General features: G+C 52.5%; 5 protein-coding genes across 5 annotated transcripts; 3 read left to right on the top strand and 2 right to left on the bottom strand.

Annotated features, from left to right (window-relative positions):
• Positions 1-2,942: 2,942 nt before the first annotated feature.
• EI97DRAFT_64954 (uncharacterized protein) lies at positions 2,943-4,836 on the bottom strand. Its single transcript, XM_033802987.1, has one exon. The coding sequence runs from the start codon at positions 4,548-4,550 to the stop codon at positions 3,144-3,146; it is 1,407 nt and encodes a 468-aa protein (XP_033653133.1). The 5' UTR covers positions 4,551-4,836; the 3' UTR covers positions 2,943-3,143.
• A 380-nt stretch (positions 4,837-5,216) lies between these two features.
• EI97DRAFT_419900 (uncharacterized protein) lies at positions 5,217-5,915 on the top strand (the record flags this gene model as incomplete). Its single annotated transcript, XM_033797009.1, has 2 exons — positions 5,217-5,475; positions 5,529-5,915. The coding sequence occupies exons 1-2, from the start codon at positions 5,287-5,289 to the stop codon at positions 5,913-5,915; spliced, it is 576 nt and encodes a 191-aa protein (XP_033653134.1). The 5' UTR covers positions 5,217-5,286.
• A 345-nt stretch (positions 5,916-6,260) lies between these two features.
• On the top strand, positions 6,261-9,597 carry EI97DRAFT_434006 (uncharacterized protein). The gene is made up of 8 exons (XM_033798512.1): positions 6,261-6,338; positions 6,390-6,451; positions 6,597-6,613; positions 6,672-6,793; positions 6,846-7,570; positions 7,616-7,688; positions 7,734-8,162; positions 8,209-9,597. Exons 1-8 carry the CDS (start codon positions 6,265-6,267, stop codon positions 9,410-9,412), a joined length of 2,706 nt encoding a protein of 901 aa, XP_033653135.1. The 5' UTR covers positions 6,261-6,264; the 3' UTR covers positions 9,413-9,597.
• A 564-nt stretch (positions 9,598-10,161) lies between these two features.
• On the top strand, positions 10,162-11,476 carry EI97DRAFT_474899 (uncharacterized protein; the record flags this gene model as incomplete). The annotated part of the gene is made up of 2 exons (XM_033801906.1): positions 10,162-10,449; positions 10,641-11,476. 2 exons carry the CDS (start codon positions 10,162-10,164, stop codon positions 11,211-11,213), a joined length of 861 nt encoding a protein of 286 aa, XP_033653136.1. The 3' UTR covers positions 11,214-11,476.
• Positions 11,477-11,580: 104 nt separating this feature from the next.
• EI97DRAFT_450816 (uncharacterized protein) lies at positions 11,581-12,207 on the bottom strand (the record flags this gene model as incomplete). The annotated part of the gene is made up of 1 exon (XM_033800308.1): positions 11,581-12,207. One exon carries the CDS (start codon positions 12,205-12,207, stop codon positions 11,581-11,583), a length of 627 nt encoding a protein of 208 aa, XP_033653137.1.
• Between the last annotated feature and the right edge of the window lie 204 nt (positions 12,208-12,411).

Raw genomic sequence — 12,411 nt, forward strand, 5'->3', positions numbered from 1 at the left:
GACCATGAGCTCAGGGAACAGTTTGAGGAAGCAGAAAGAGCACATCTCAGATCCCATATCCCCACACAATCCTGGACTGAAGTCTCAAGCAAGAAAGTAAAAGATGCTGGTCACCAAATCCTGGACTGCATGTGGGTATATGTCTACAAATTTGACAAGCACCACAGACTGGACAAATGCAAGGCCCGCCTGGTTGTAAGAGGAGATCAACAGAGGAACATCACATCTCAAGACACATATGCTGCAACACTGGCAGGGAGATCCTTCAGGATGATGATGGCCATTGCAGCATACTTTGACCTAGAACTCAAGTAATATGATATTACCAATGCCTTTGTGCATGCATCCATGGATAGAGAAGTCTACATGCAGATGCCTCCAGGATATAGGAAGCCAGGAATATTCCTTAGACTCAACAAGGCCTTGTATAGACTCAGGATTTCTTCCTTGCTGTGGCAGAGGGAATTGACAAAGATACTGGTAGAAATGGGATTCTACATAGTGAAATATGAACCATGTTGTCTCATCAAGGATGGAATCATTCTGTTCTTCTATGTGGATGATATCATTGTTGAATTCCACAAGTCCAGGAAGAGAGAAGCTCAGGAAACCATCAGGAAACTCACAGAGAAGTACACCATCACAGGAGGTGGTGATCTTCAGTGGTTCCTTGGTGTGGAAGTCCTGAGAGACCGTAAAAAGTGCACTCTCTTTCTCTCCCAAGCCCAGTATGCTGAGAAGATCAGCCATCTGGTGGACAGAACAGACCTCAGGCATGATACCCCAATGGCAAATGTTGAACTCAAGCCAAGGGAAGGCCTAGCAATACCATCTGAGATCAACAAGTATCAGAGAAAGATTGGATCCTTGCTGTTTGCTGCAGTCACCACCAGACCAGACATTACTTTTGCAACTTCCAGACTGGCCCACTTCCTGATGAACCCAGGATAGGAATACCAAAATGGAGCAGACCGTGTCCTCCTGTACCTCCTTGATACAAAGAACCTTGGTCTCAAGATGGGAGAAGGTGATTCCTTGGAAGTTGCAAGTGATGCATCATTTGCACACAATACACTGGACAGGAAGAGTTCCCAAGGATATACAATCAAACTGTTCAATGGCCTCATTGCATGGAAGGCAAACAAGCAAGACACAGTCACCACATCCACCACTGAAGCTGAACTGCTTATACTCTCATAGGTGGCAAAGGAAGCTATGTTTATTTTAAGACTCCTCAAGGAACTGGAGGTTCTACTCCTAGAGCAGACAATAACCATCCACTGTGACAATCAACAAACCATCAGGCTCCTCAATGCGGAGATCTCAAGGTTGCAGACCAAGCTCAGACATGTGGATATTCACAATCACTGGCTGAGGCAAGAGATATCATCTGAGATTATCAGGATTGAGTATCTGCAATCAGAAAGGATGCTGGCTGATGGGTTTACAAAGGTATTATCTGGGAATAAGTGGAACAGGTTCTTGGATCATTTGGGACTGGAAAGAGTGAAGAACTCAAGTGCCCTGAAGGAGATAGACTTGGATGAAGTACAAGGCAAGTTAGAAGACATGCTACTCTGAAGAGGAGATGCTGTTGGGTCCAGCTTGCAATGGGTTCCAAGCTGAGGGTGTATGTCAGATGGTAAGCCAGTTTATGGATATCCCATCTGGGACTGGAGAGGAGGACTGGGAGAAACTACCTGTACCGGTACTGTCTGAGGACATGTGGCTAGTGATTCTGCAGTGGCTAGTGCCCTGCACAGCCTTAGTGCCCAGAGAAGGAACATCAAAACCGGTGTCAGGCCCCAGCCTCAAACACACAGGCACACACCTGAATACAATCAGTCAACCCATCTTCATTCAATCTTTCTGTCACTGTGACATCTTTAGATACCATCAAATCTGACAGTAGCCTTCCTTTTGCCTTCCTGGGTATATTTGCGAGAGTGGGTGCAGCGGAGATGTACAACCTTGATCAAGTCCTTGGTAGTCTTCCCTTTATACTTTTTATAGCTGTCAATGGAGACTGCGTAACCCTGTGGTTGCAGCTGCCGATTGAGCTCCGCAACAGCCTCCTTGTAGTCCTCCTTCTCAATAAATTCACCATCTAGTTTGTCATTGGCATCCTCATTAACTGGAGAGTTACTCGGAGCTTCTGGATCCTCAGGGGTAGGCTCAAGTGGAGGGCTCATATTCATCATCTAATCAGCTACATTAGCAGATAGACTTGTCTGGTTGGAGATGGCACGGTGGCAGCTACCCGCGTGGTGCTAGGGCTGATGGGCGGACTTACCTCGACCCACCACAGAACCACAACACAACATCCAAATTGGAAGCGGATTGGAGCAATCGAAAGTGCTCAGTCAGGAGAGCAATTATGAGATTTCCTGTATGTACGGAGATAGTGTTGCAGTGGTTGGTTGTTGTTGTAGAGGCAGTTACACGGTCTGCTGTTCCACCAGCTAGGTGCACTTTTGGCTAGCACAAATTAAGCGAGGTCTAGCGCCTTGTGTAGGTGACAAATTTGGGCCATTCACTACGCTCAAATGGGCGATGCAGGCCTGTGCTGTGAAATTGGAGAGGAGTGCATTGCCGGCGCAGAATAACATTTTCCGAGCCACGGCAGCTGCCATTATAGGCTTAGTGGTGCGAAGTTCAGGTCACGACTGTGTACATCTGAGTGGGAGGTCGCCGCTAGGGAATGTGGGGGGTCTCCGAAAAGTTTTTTCCTTAAAATAAGGTTTATAGTTTAGTTTTCTTTATTTACTTACTAATTACTTATTAAAATAAACTAGGATTAAAATTTGGAAATAAGGTTTAACCTAAACCTTGTTTTAAAACAAGGTTTAACTTAATCTCTATTTACCTAAATATTTAGAAAGTTTATGTTTGTTAATTATAGACCTTTAGGCGCGTTAGGTATATCTAAAAACACGTAGATAGCCTTAGGTTCTATAGAAATACGCGTTGTTTTAAGCAGGCCTCGTGAAAATCTATGTAAAGGTAAGGATCCTTGTTGAGCTAACTAGTGCCAACCTTTGGTTGGCATGTAGGTCGAGTAAGGCATCCCAGGCAAGATTACGCAGGGCTTACCCGTTACATTATCCTACACAGACGATATCTACCTAGCCTTGAAGACATAGCTAGCGCCAGGGACTCGAACTGCCACCGCCGACATCAACCGTCTCGAACTCCATGTCGTACGCATCGACATCTGCGAACTTCTTCGCGATACTCGCCAACACTGGATCTGGCGTTCCCCCGGACGGTCTCCTCGTCCTGGAGGCCTCTTCTGCAGCTGTTGCTTCACGTGTCTGTCGTCCTTCCATAGCCTCCGTGATCGGCGACCGCACTTCCCAGTCATCGTCTGACTTCCCCAATTCATCACCAGACCCGTGTCGTTGCCTGGTTTGCGCCCGCCTCCGCGGAAGCAGAGCCTGGAGCTTCGTTGTGGAAACAGCCAGTGGCCCACTTGGTGCTCCTCTCCGCTGTCTTCCACGTTTCGGCGTAGTCGATCCCTTTTCTGGTATTCCGGGGGGTGAAGATTCAGGGTCTCGTGTAATAGGTGATGAGACGTGGGTAGTGGATACTTGTCGCGGCCCAGTTGAACCTCCTCTTCTGAGTAATGCATGTCTGGGCGAGGTCGGTTCCATTTCGGGTGTACCGGGAAGAGAGGATTCGATGTCTCGTGCAGTAGGTGATGAGAAATGGTTCTTGCTTCCAGGCGAAGGCCGTGATGGTGTGCTGGTTCCACGGCGGGCAACAATCGGAGGGGAGCTTTGAGGAAGTTGTGATAGGGGCGATGAGAGCTTCCTCTTCTTTCCAGTAGAGGCTGTCGACGGTGTGCTTGTTCCACTGTCGTCGACGTTCGGAGGGGATGATTGAGAGACGTGTGTTGATTGAGTTGATGGGAGCTTCCTCTTCTTGCCACAGGACCCTGTTGACGGTGTGCTCGTTCCACGGTGACTTTTTGCGACATTCTTCGATTTCTCCATATTCTTCTTCTCCATGTGATGCTCCAAATCCCTGGTAACCTTTTCCAGTCTATCCAGCACACTAGGCTCTCGCGCCCTGCGCTTGAACTTCTTCAGGGCGAGGAAAGATGTCTCGTGCGCGGGTGTTCCTCCAATCTTGATTGCTGACGGCGGACGGGTGCCGTGGGCCGGGGAAGACGATCCTAGTGAGTCGAGGGACAGAAGGCTAGGATCCAGAAGGCTCTCCTCCGGAACGCTCGAAAGGCTGCTCTCGTCGTCCGCACTGAGATTCCCCTGGTTCTTCGCTGGTTGCTTCACTGGCTGCTGCATGGGCTTTGCCTCTTCTGCAGGAAGCGCGCCGTGCATCCAAGGGCGGCCGCGCTGCTTTTCGAAGTACATGGGCATTTTCCTGTTCTGAATCGACTTCGAATGCGAGATCTTGCGCACCAGGCCATCGCTATCGTCACTGAAGTCCTCTATGGCCGGGGTGTCGGACCAGTCGGGCTCCGATTGGGATGAGACGCGTTCTTTTGTACCGCGCCGCACGCGCGCTCTGGTTCTGGACGGGTTGGTCATGGCGCAATGGCTCGTGAATTCAGTTGATGAATCGGGTGGAGAGATCTGGATGTTCCACGGTGTATGTTGGTACGCGGTAAGGGTGGAGCGAGGTCTGCGAAATAGCTTCGATGTGGGGGGATATTTCGAGCGCGTGTGTTTGAGATCGGGGTGGGCTTGCCCCGGAAGCACCTGTGCGCACCTGCAAGGCTGTAGGTAAGGCTTTTAGCGTGCTTCCTAGAAGCTTATTTTCTCGGCTGGGTTTCGCGTCCACAGGGAGTTGATGGTCGCACGTCCCCAGGCCTTTTATTCACTCCATTCCCTTCGTGTACGCACGTGATATCGATGTATCTGACCATGCAGCACCTAAAGGCATGGCCTAACATTTGCGTATAGCGTCTCTGATGAAACAGTTTAAATGAACGTTGAGAGACCACCAAGGCAGAGTACCTAGGTAAAGTCAACTGGTGTAGAGCAACGTCACATGATTTGTATAGAGGACTCCAATTCCACACACGCACATCTTGCAGCTGCCATATTGGAGCCACAGATAGAGACGAAACTGAATAGTTGTTCTTATAATCAAAAACTCACTACGTTCGTAGATAACTTACTCAAACTCGCGGAAGTTTGAATAGCCCCAGGCAGCAGTCCGAGTTCGGGACTGCAAGGTGAGCATCCACTGGCAGGCCCAGAATCTTGCAAGAATACCACATCTTCACTCATTATATCCTGCCCTCTCCAAAGCTCCCACATCATGTCTGCTCGCCTGCCCCCTTTCGTCTACGCGCCGTCATTGCAGGAGTACATGGTCTCGGCCAAAGAGTTCTTCACGCGACACCCTCAATATCACATGCTGGTCAGCGGGGCGGTCATCTTCAACCGTGAGGGGAAGATGCTCCTGGTCCAACGTGCCAAAGAAGAAAAGGCATTTCCGAACTTCTGGGTAGGTGGGAAGGCCACCGCCAGACAGACACCTGCTGAGCACTGCGTCCAAAGGAGATTCCGGGGGGTAAAGTGGACGACACGGATGAAACCATCCTCCACGCTGTTGTGCGCGAGGTCAAGGAAGAGACTGGGCTCCAAGTAACGAGAATTGTCCGGAAGGTTGCCGAGTTTGGTTGGGATGAACCATCCCAGGCCTGGTGGAAGCTGATCTTCGAGGTACAAGTGGAGAGCTTGGACAATGTGGTGCTTGACCCCATAGAGCACCAGGCCTATGTCTTCGCGACAGAGCAGGAGATCGTCGAGGAGCAGGTAGCGGGAGGGCCAGCTCTTAGCTGGGTTTCACCTCCAAACAAAGACGTGAAACTGGCGGCATTCAGGCTGCGGCGCGAGGCCGGGGAAGGCCCAGATACGTCAATGAAGGCAAAGGAGGTGGTATGAAGAAGCTCAACTGCGGGAGGACATCATGCATCGAGCATACTTGCTAGAGACCTATAGATTGCTTTTGAAATGCAGTTGGAAACATGCTGAGTGGTTTGAATAATAGATGTGCTGCAAGAGCAACACTCCACTGGATCAATCGGAGGGACCTGACGTTTGGGGTCCTCCGTCGTCGCCGGACCTTCACCTTGTTCTCGTAGCTAGTCGCTTGGCATCTCCCGCTCCCCATCCCGCCGCCGACCGCAACCAGCACTTGGAGCACCCGACGACGTCCATACAAACACCCGCCCGCGACTCTCGACACTCACCCTCCGACAAGCAGCGAGGAATGAGCGGCGAGCATAGCTTCATGGCATCCTCTGGGCCCACGGCTCCGGCCCCTCCGCCGCTGGCCGCCCAACCTCACAACTCGACTCCCGCTCCGTGCGTGCACCACCATCTCGCATCCGCAAACGCTCCGCTGACCGCACACAGAGCGAGCCAGCAGCAGGGTCATCCATCATTCCGCCGCCAGCGCGCCAGCAGAGCCTGCGAAAGTAAGTCTTCTTTCCCATCTCGCGCCCATGTGGCTGCGCTTCGTGTCAACAGGTGCTGCGCGCAGGCTTTATAGACCCAGAAGAGTGTGCCTCGGCACCGAGGTCTCCAGCTTCATCAAACCGTTGCTAACCACCGCATCTCCAGCTTGCCATGCCCGCAAAGTGAGTAATCGAGACATGAGCCGCGACAGGACACGAGCACCGCATAACCGTTTTCCAGGTCCGATGCGACGCCGCGAGCCTCGGTGTACCATGCACCAATTGCACAGCCTTTGCCATTGAATGCCGCATCCCCGCACCAAAGCGAAAGAAGACTCAAGCCAGGTTAAAGGATGAGAACAGGTGGGAACCCATCATCCTTGCGCTTTCCTCGCAGGAGCTGACTGTGATGAAGCCAGCAGGGCGACGGCCAAACCGACGGCACCTCGCCCGCCACCAGCACCACACCCGCCGCCGCCGATACACGAGACAAGACCATCGTGTACAACTCCCCGAATGGCACTCCATCCGCAGCCGAGTCGAGCGCATATGCAGCCCAGCAAGCGACCTATAATGGGACCTACGTGCAGTTCATGAAACCCAAGTTTGCGAGAGCGCCCATAAAAGAAGCAGGGCGCGTGGCCTATCTTGGGGAGTCGTCCAACCTGTCACTGCTCGTTCATGACCGTCACGGTAACACGGACGTGGTTCACTATCCACTTCCTGAAAATGTCAGAGGCACAAAGGCACGCTCCAACGACTTGGACAACCTTGAGATCGATATCCTGCACAAGCGGGGAGCATTTTTGCTCCCGCCCCGCTCGCTATGCGACGAACTTGTAGACGCTTTCTTCAAATGGGTGGCACCGGTGGTTCCCGTTATCAATCGCAGTCGGTTTATGCGTCAATACCGGGACCCGAAAAACCCGCCGTCTCTGCTCCTCCTTCAGGCGATTCTTCTCGCGGGCTCTCGCGTATGCACGAATCCTCAGTTGATGGACGCCAATGGCTCGACTACGCCAGCCGCCATGACCTTCTACAAGCGAGCCAAGGCTCTGTACGATGCAAACTACGAGGACGATCGTGTAACGATTGTACAGTCTGTTATATTGATGGGATGGTACTGGGAAGGCCCTGAAGGTATGCTACCTGCTCTTAATGTATTGGTTGAGACTGACGTTGTAGATGTCACAAAGAATGTCTTCTACTGGAGCAGGGTGGGTATTGTTATCGCGCAAGGGTCTGGGATGCACAGAAGGTAAGCTGACGGAACCTGCTCTGCTCATGAGTCTGACACCTGCAGCGTCGAAGGTTCCCAGCTCAGTAGATCCGATAAACGACTCTGGAAAAGGATATGGTGGACCCTCTTTTCCCGTGACCGCTCGGTTGCCGTGGCGCTTGGACGGCCTGTAGCGATCAACCCGAATGATTCGGATGTGGAGATGATCTCGCCCGAGGACTTCATCGAGGATGAACCAGATCGCCCTGCGGAATACCCTCCAGACCCGGTCCATGTCAACTTTTTCATCAATTACGTCAAGTTGACAGAAATCATGGGATTGGTTCTCTCCCAGCAATACTCGGTTGCTTCCAAATATCGCAGAAACAACGCCCTTGACTTGACGCACAGCGACATGGCGCTTGCAGACTGGTTACAGAACTGTCCACCAGATGTGCAGTGGGATAGGAACCGTCACCACTTCTGGGCGGCTCTGTTGCATTCCAACTACTAGTAAGTAATCTCTGCGCAACCCTGCGTAGTGTGCTCACAGTCACAGTACCACTCTCTGTCTGCTCCACCGAGCCCATATGCCACCCGCTGGTTCGCCAAAGAACGGACTCGATAGCCACGAAGAAGCCGCGTATCCGTCGCGAAACATCGCGTATCAGGCGGCCGGCATGATCACTTCCATCATTGAGAAACTTCGAGATAACGGTGAATTGCGGTACACGCCCGCCTTCATCGTGTACAGCCTGTTTTCGGCACTAATCATGCATGTCTACCAAATGCGTTCCTCAAACAAATCCATTGTTGCAGCTACGGAACAGCGCCTCGAAATCTGTATGGACGCATTAAAGGAGGTTTCCAAGGTCTGGCTTGTCGCTAAGATGGTCCACACCTTATTCGAGTCCATCCTTGGAAATAAGCACTTGGAGGAACGTCTTCAGAAAGCAGCCGGAAAACGCCACCAGCGCAATAAACCTTCCGGCCCGCCTCCAGTGCAAAAACCTGCGCAGGATCCACACAAACGCAAGTTTGACGAAATGGACCTTGGTTTCGCCAATACCACACCTGCACAGCAGGTCTCATATGAAAGGTCAAGACCGCAGACACCAGCCGTTACACCTTCTCGGGAGTTGCCACAGCACAACATTCCCCAGATGACTGCTGGCTCACCGCATATGGCGAGACAGAACAACGACGCCTTCATGGGTCCCTCGCGGTCGGGCACACGGCCTACAACGCCATTCAATCCGTCCTACTCGTACCCTGGAACCCCCCCTGACCTCTATCTAGTTACACGAAACTCACCGAATATCTCGCAGGAGTTATGGCAGAACTTCCAACCCGATCAACTATTTCCGGCCGATACCCATGTGAGCTTTCCGCAAATCTCGCCGGCGCAGAACCATAATACTTTGGTGGATCCCGCGTTGTCAAGGCCGCAATACTCACAGAACACGGGCGTGCAGCAGAACCTGCCTAACATGGGAAATCAGCATCCCGGCATGCCCATGGCTGGCTTCGATCAGAACGATCCTCAGGCTTGGGCTCATCAAGTGGACATTATGGCGCAGAACCAGCAAGGTGCCTCGACGGATGACGCTTGGAGCAGCAGCAGCAACGGACCAGGGAATCCGATAGTGCCCACGACACTAAACGTGGAAGATTGGTATGCCTTCCTTCAACCCAACTCCGCCAGTATCCCCGACGAGCTTTCGAACCTTTATGGCAACCACCCTTCCGCGTTCCTTGCCTGATATGTATTTCTGTTTGTTTGGTTCATAGCTGACGATGATTGGTATAAAGGTTCAATTTCTTTGGCATCAATGGCGGAGACGATTCCTTTCAGGGACATTTCGGTGTATAAGGTCGATGGACTTGGGATCCCTTTTTTGGTCCTGTGCGCTCTACGGCTGGGGTTTCCCGTTATGATGGTCACAAAGTACTACTGGTGGTTTGTCCTTGGGAAGGCTGTGATGGCGTTGACATTCTGCTAGGCGGTAAGAACAGGACTGTGTTGGTATGGTGGATGTCGGGTTTGTCTTTCACTTATGCTGGAAATTCTACTCGGAGCATGATGCTATCAGATATAGTCCTTGTAATACCTCTACAAATCAGAAAGCCCCTTCAACGAGTCACACATGTTCTTACGCAGGACTGTGATATTTTTCATTCTTTACTACAGATCCAGTTCCCGTGAGTTTTGCTCGATGTTTCTTTATCAAGTAAGTAATCCCCGTTGGCGCCCGAAGACCTCTATCCCGACCACGTGTTGCGGGTAAATGCGCCTCCAGCGCTGCCCAGGTGCTGCCAGCGTCGGCATACCCAAACCAGCAATCCACCGCCCACTTCATTCATCCACACAGCACACTGCGGGGTTGCCCGCACCCAACCGTAACAAGTCGATCAATCAATTTGGCACTTCCTCCGTTACCGCATACAGCCAAACCCCACTCTCGTCTCCGTAACCCCTACATATATATATCCCCCAGGCACGTCCACAACCATGGCGCCTACCGCGAGTTCCTTGAGCTCACCCTCGCAGCCACAGTCGCATTCGCAATCTCAAACTCCCCGCCGAGCGTTCCTAGAGGTCAACCTCGATTCCAACGCCGACCATATTTACCAGCGGGTCGAGGACCATAACCACGATCCAGGAGAAGTCCGGGAGAGGGAAAGAGTACGTGTGAGGGAGCACTCCGGGCCTTCGTCTGGGAGTACGCGTCTGAGGATCTTGTCAAGGCCGTTTGAGAAGGAGGTTGTTAGGAGTTTTGAGCGGGTTGTTGACGGGAGGGTGATTACGGATACGGTTCGACGATACAGCGAAGGGGAGGACAGGGATTCTGAGAGGGAACTGAGAAGGAAGAAAGTTGAGGACAAGTACGATTGCAGTGAGCTTTGAGAGCGAACGAAGCTGGAGCTGTTTGGTTGTTTGGCCGATACGGATACGACTGAGCGAGCTATCTGAACAACGACGTTTTCAAGGGAGAAGAAGACTTGATTACCCGACGACGATCATCGTACAAATTCACAATGGCACAGCAGCAGCTTGCCCCCCTCCGCATTGCCGTCGGCTGCGATGACGCCGGCGTCTCGTACAAGGAAGCCATTAAGAAGGACTTCTCCGCCCACCCCCTTGTCTCCGACATCATCGACGTCGGCGTCCCTTCCTCCAGCGACAAAACCGCCTACCCGCACGTCGCCGTCGCGGCAGCCCAACTCGTTGCTGAGGGAAAAGTCGACCGCGCCTTGTTAATCTGCGGCACCGGTCTGGGCGTCGCCATCGCGGCGAACAAGGTCCCTGGTATCCGGGCTGTGACCGCTCACGACAGTTTCAGCGTCGAGAGGGCGATTCTGAGTAATGATGCGCAGGTGCTGTGTATGGGGGAGAGGGTGGTGGGCTTGGAGTTGGCGAGGCGGTTGGCGAAGGAGTGGCTTGGCTATCGCTTTGATAGGGCGAGTGCGAGTGCGAAGAAGGTGGAGGCGATCATGGAGCATGAGAGGAAAAATTATGCCGAGTTGAAGAAGGATCAGCCGCAGAGTGGGGGTTGTTCATAATGGAAGAAAGGGTGTGAGAACTGTGAGATGTCTCAGAGGTTGTGCAACCAGTTCGAAGCCAAAGGGAAAAGATCGGGATATTGAAGCGTACGAAGCCCTGCAGTTTGGCGTTGTGGTTAGGAATTCTATGATACATTTCTTTGTCTGCACAGAAGATCATGTATCCGGTATGACAATAATATGGCGTGATATGTATTAATGCCAGCTCCAGATCCGTGTACCGTGCAAGCCCACCTTCTTGAAGAGATGTGCAGTGATATCTCCCGCTGCAACCCTCGAGAAAGCATAGTTATATCCAGCCGGTAACTTCAAGAACATGGCTGCGGTATCTCCTCATCCAAGGGTATCTACCAGCCCTTCTCCATCCTCAATTGCCCCACTCCCAGATATCCTTCTGCCACCCCTCCGTCAACCGCTCATCACTCCCATACGCCTCCTGCCACTTTGTAAACCCACCTTCCAACACCAAAACCTTCTGCACCTTCTTCTTCCCCTTGCCCTCTCCTTCTGCCAGCCCTTCCTTCCCTTCCCCATCAACCTTCTCAAACCCCTCCTTCACAACGCCACCACTAATACTCACACTCCCCTCCCCATCCAACCTCCTCTTCTCCCTCAAATACCTCAAGGCCGCACTCGGCCCGCGCTGCTGACTCAACGCACAGTGAAAAACCACGACATCCTTATCTTGCAGGTCGCGCACGAGTTGCGGAGTGCGGAAATCCAGTTCGCTGCTGGGGACCCACGTGCTGCCGCGGATGTGGCCGCCAATGTGGTCGCCGTCGCGGACGTCGACGATGGCAATGCTCGGGGCAGGGGTGGTGCTGGATCCCGGCGGTGATTGCGCGCAGGTGGAGGAGGATGTGCCGGTGGGGGTGGTGGAGGTGGAGGAGGAAGGATTCGGGGTCGTGGTTTGGGAAATCGGGGTTGCGAGCAGTTGTTCAGCGAGGGCTTCGCGGGAGATGCGGGCCAGGGAGGAGATGGTTATGTCGGACATGGTGGGGATGCTTTTGCTGCGTGAGGCTGCGGTGCGGTGCGCGTAGTAGTAGTGAGTGTGGGAGTAAAAGACGGTCTGGCGGGTATAGAGACGGTATGGTTCTGTGAAAGAAGAATGGAACGAGATACGAAGCCCAGAAGGGAATCTCGAAGTTCTAAATGAGAGTGGTGGGACAAAGTGGATGTGTGGCATACGCGCAGCTGG

The sequence above is a fragment of the Westerdykella ornata genome (genome assembly GCF_010094085.1).
Source record: "Westerdykella ornata strain CBS 379.55 unplaced genomic scaffold EI97scaffold_13, whole genome shotgun sequence".
NCBI lineage: Eukaryota > Fungi > Ascomycota > Dothideomycetes > Pleosporales > Sporormiaceae > Westerdykella > Westerdykella ornata.

Bases quoted from the DNA above. Each gene is read 5' to 3' on its own strand.
- EI97DRAFT_64954 (XM_033802987.1), bottom strand. From the start codon at position 4,550: ATGACCAACCCGTCCAGAACCAGAGCGCGCGTGCGGCGCGGTACAAAA.
- EI97DRAFT_434006 (XM_033798512.1), top strand. From the start codon at position 6,265: ATGGCATCCTCTGGGCCCACGGCTCCGGCCCCTCCGCCGCTGGCCGCC. The intron at 6,339-6,389 runs GTGCGTGCACCA...GACCGCACACAG, and splicing joins CACAACTCGACTCCCGCTCC to AGCGAGCCAGCAGCAGGGTC. The intron at 6,794-6,845 runs GTGGGAACCCAT...ACTGTGATGAAG, and splicing joins AGGTTAAAGGATGAGAACAG to CCAGCAGGGCGACGGCCAAA.